This window comes from Bemisia tabaci, chromosome 3 (genome assembly GCF_918797505.1).
Source record: "Bemisia tabaci chromosome 3, PGI_BMITA_v3".
Taxonomy (NCBI): Eukaryota; Metazoa; Arthropoda; class Insecta; order Hemiptera; family Aleyrodidae; genus Bemisia; species Bemisia tabaci.
Window position 1 is genome coordinate 37,731,224 of NC_092795.1, and position 3,543 is coordinate 37,734,766.

Below are 3,543 nucleotides of genomic sequence, written 5' to 3' on the forward strand. Positions count from 1 at the left end.
GTCATGCAAACAGATTAGTCTCTGCCATAAAGTCAAGCGGATCAAATTTAAAACGACTCAACAACGATTTGCGTCACTGAAGCGATGACGATTCTTGCTGAAGAGAAACGATGTTTTTTGTCTTTTTAAACTCATGTAATATAAATCCTGTTTTTCGAGACCGATAGTTTTATACAGAACCAATTTTCTACCCTCGAGTTAAATGGAGGAGTGTAGAAAGCGTAATCAACTTGCAAGACAACTCCACGCTAATAATGCTGAAACTTTTAACGGATCGTTACGAGAACTTTGGCCACCAACCCTGGCAGCGCATTGCGGTTCGTGGATTCCGAAGTGTAGCGCACGCCGCAAGCTTCGATTTGCCGCAGCGCAATTTGAGGATGATTCGTCTTTAATGAGTTTCAAAATTTAACTACTCTCACGTCATTTGCAGATTTACACACTCTGAAGACGATCTTCCTTCATAGTAGTTGTAATTTTTAAATTATTAAATTTCATAACGATTTTGAACATACACTGGAAAAAAAACGCATTGGATCTAGAGTCCAGACTCTTGAAAACATTGACAAGAAAATGGACTCTTGATTCAATCAGATTTAAGCTTAAATCAAAAGGAAATCCGCTCAAATGAAGAGGCTTGGTTCTTGATTTAAGCTTAAATCTGATTTAATCAAGAGTATTTTTTCTTGCTGATGTTTTTAAGAGTCTGGACTCTAGAGCCAATGTGTTTTTTTTTTTTTTTTTCCAGTGTAAATCGATGATTTTCCAACAATATATGATCATGACGAATAATGAATTGCACCTTTGATTCAGAGAATATTTTTCTTGCACATCGCTGGACAAAATAACGAGGCTAAGTTCCATCTGTTCCAATCCAATGTGTTTTTTAGTTGTTTGTAAAACAGCTGTGTCGGCTAAAATGAAAAAAGAAAAACCGTGTACCACAGATTGTGACATCATCGCATATTTTTTTATTTTTTTTAAATGGACAAAGAACATATATTTGTCCTCAAAGTTTTCAGTGACAAATATTTAAAATGATTTTAAAACTGTGTTTATATATCAGTATTTATTATTCAAATATGAGCCTTTAAGCAAGTACTCCACCTGAAGCTTTTATCCTTTTAACCTACAAATATTTTGCCAATACATTAGCTAGCCCTGATCCTTGAGCGCTTCTTGAAACAATCCGGTTGGAATATAAATCCTTACTTGTGGAACACTTAACTATTCTTCCATTTTACGATTTTCGTGAGTGTTTTGGTATTTTTTTTTTTTTTGCCAAAAATATATCAGGAGTTCATTTTAACATAACGTTTTTTTCTAGAGGTTGGAAAGACCAGAAGATCCAAAAGTTCATTTCAGCCTTACGCGATATTGGGAACACGAAAATGCGATGAAATTTACCAAAACTCGCTAAGACGACAGATTAAATTTACAGCAAGTGCTAAGGTATCAGTCCACAAATGCTCGAAAGTAATCCCAAAAGTTGGAATGACGGGCCTCTAGACAAGGTATGAATGAAAGCCTGCGCAAAATTGGTTTTCTTCGTAATTCCACGAGGAAATCGAATTATACAACGGGGATCGAGGGTCTAAAATTCAGATTCTAAGTAAGATGTAAGTGTTTACAATCAACATTGGTAAAACGGAAAAAAGAAAATAACGCCATTCGTATAAATTCACTTCCGTTTTGTTCGGTTCTCAGTCCAAAATATATGATGATATCTTGTTCCTAAGCATATTTTTCCAAACTTCCCGTCGTTGTTTTACTTGTGTGAATTTTTCAATGGTCAAGACCCTCTCTAGTGGCTCATTGCAATGCCACTTTAACACACAGAAAATAAAAATCAAATAATTATCAGATAATTTCCTCTTCATTTTATTCATTCCACATTCACATAATAAATTCATTATGGGCTCAAATTTTTGACAAAGACTAACAAACACGCAATGATGTTTTAACTCCAACTACTCAACGCCATGCGGACATCCAGCATCTCCTAAGTGAAGGTGGACCTGCGTAAATTGCTCAGTAGAAATGGGTGAGCTCGGAGTAAGCACCGGGTGAGGCTTGGACGATGCTGGAGCGGCCGACGACGCCGACAGCGGCGGGGGCGGCGGCAACCACGGCGGCCGGAGCAGGGGAGAGGGCGGTGGCGGCGTAGGCGTGAGGGTAGGCGGCTGGGGCGTAGGCAACTGCGGCTGCCGGGTAGTCGGCGAAGAAGACGGCCCGCTTGTCACGGGGCAGAGGAGAGGCGGAGACGGCAACGAAGGCCAATACGAGGGCGACCTGGGTAATAGAGCACAAATTTTGAGGTTAGTTCATAGTCCCACTCGATTAGGAAGAGAACATAGTGTACATAGAGTCGTAATGTAAATGGGAGAGCCGGCGCCAAGTTCTGCTCGACGAGTTCCGAGCCCGGTGTGCGCCGAGTTCGGGTCACTTTTTCGATACATGTTCGATCCAAAATGGCGGTGTGGAATACGTGGTGATTCCTATCTTCTTTGTTTACATCGGATGGTCGGGTACCCGTGTATCGCAAACAATCGATTATGTATAAAAAAAAAGTGACCCGGCGTCACACAGAATTCTCGGAATTCGGGACCTGGAAAATGCATAAAAGTGGCGCCAGCTCATACCCTCTTACATTACGACTCTATGTACTCTATGATTAGGTAGAGAATGATTATGTCTAGAGTCTCTTTATATCAGAGGCAAAAGACCCTCCACTGGCCTCTTGGCGATAGGTGGAAGCTTTTACTTTCGGGGCTTCAACAAGTCCTTATGTACAATTATGAGGGAGCAGCAGTCATCACCCTATTTTCGGCTGTTGACCTACCTACATGGTGGATGATGAGCTTCGGATGACGTCATGAGCCAAACAAGTTTACCGAACTACCAGTGGCGTGGCGTGCTTTGCGATACATCGATTGATTCTCCATTTAAACAGATGGGAAAGGATCGATAGACAGTGTGTTCGCAACGAACACCTTAATAATCGATCCTTCATCACAACTTCAAATGAGGAAATATCTATAATCGATTATGCACGCCACGCCACTGCAAACTTGGGCTAAGTTTACCTTCAGGAAATACGAAAGAGAATTACCTTAATTTTTTTGAACATAAATAAATTCAAAATTAAAAGTCTATAAACTTACGAAGAATTTCATGGTGGTTTTTTGTTGCACGGTGGTCGCTGTGGTAGTAAAGAAACTAAGAAAACATTGACGCTTCTTTGATGATTCAACAGTTTTATACTCCGTAGAATTATCCACAAACTCTCGGGGCTATTCTGATTAAGCAGTTTGGTGATATGTTAATGGAAAACATGACAGGATATCAATTTGTTCTAATGAGCTTAATAACATGATCAATTCGAGCTACTCTCTAAAGTTACAAGAATTAGATACAGTTCGCATTCAGCATCGTTTCTGGCGACTTTTTTTATTAGAAGAAACACTTAGGTGGCAAATAGTAGATGTGTTTTGTTCTACCCATCTCACAGAAATCTATGATCCAGATTCTTTAAGCCATGTG

General features: G+C 39.8%; 1 protein-coding gene across 1 annotated transcript; it reads right to left on the reverse strand.

Annotated features, from left to right (window-relative positions):
• Positions 1 to 1,857: 1,857 nt before the first annotated feature.
• On the reverse strand, positions 1,858 to 3,252 carry LOC109032907 (uncharacterized). The gene is made up of 2 exons (XM_019045252.2): positions 3,165 to 3,252; positions 1,858 to 2,292 (listed from the first exon to the last, which is right to left on the reverse strand). Exons 1-2 carry the CDS (start codon positions 3,174 to 3,176, stop codon positions 2,032 to 2,034), a joined length of 273 nt encoding a protein of 90 aa, XP_018900797.1. The 5' UTR covers positions 3,177 to 3,252; the 3' UTR covers positions 1,858 to 2,031.
• Between the last annotated feature and the right edge of the window lie 291 nt (positions 3,253 to 3,543).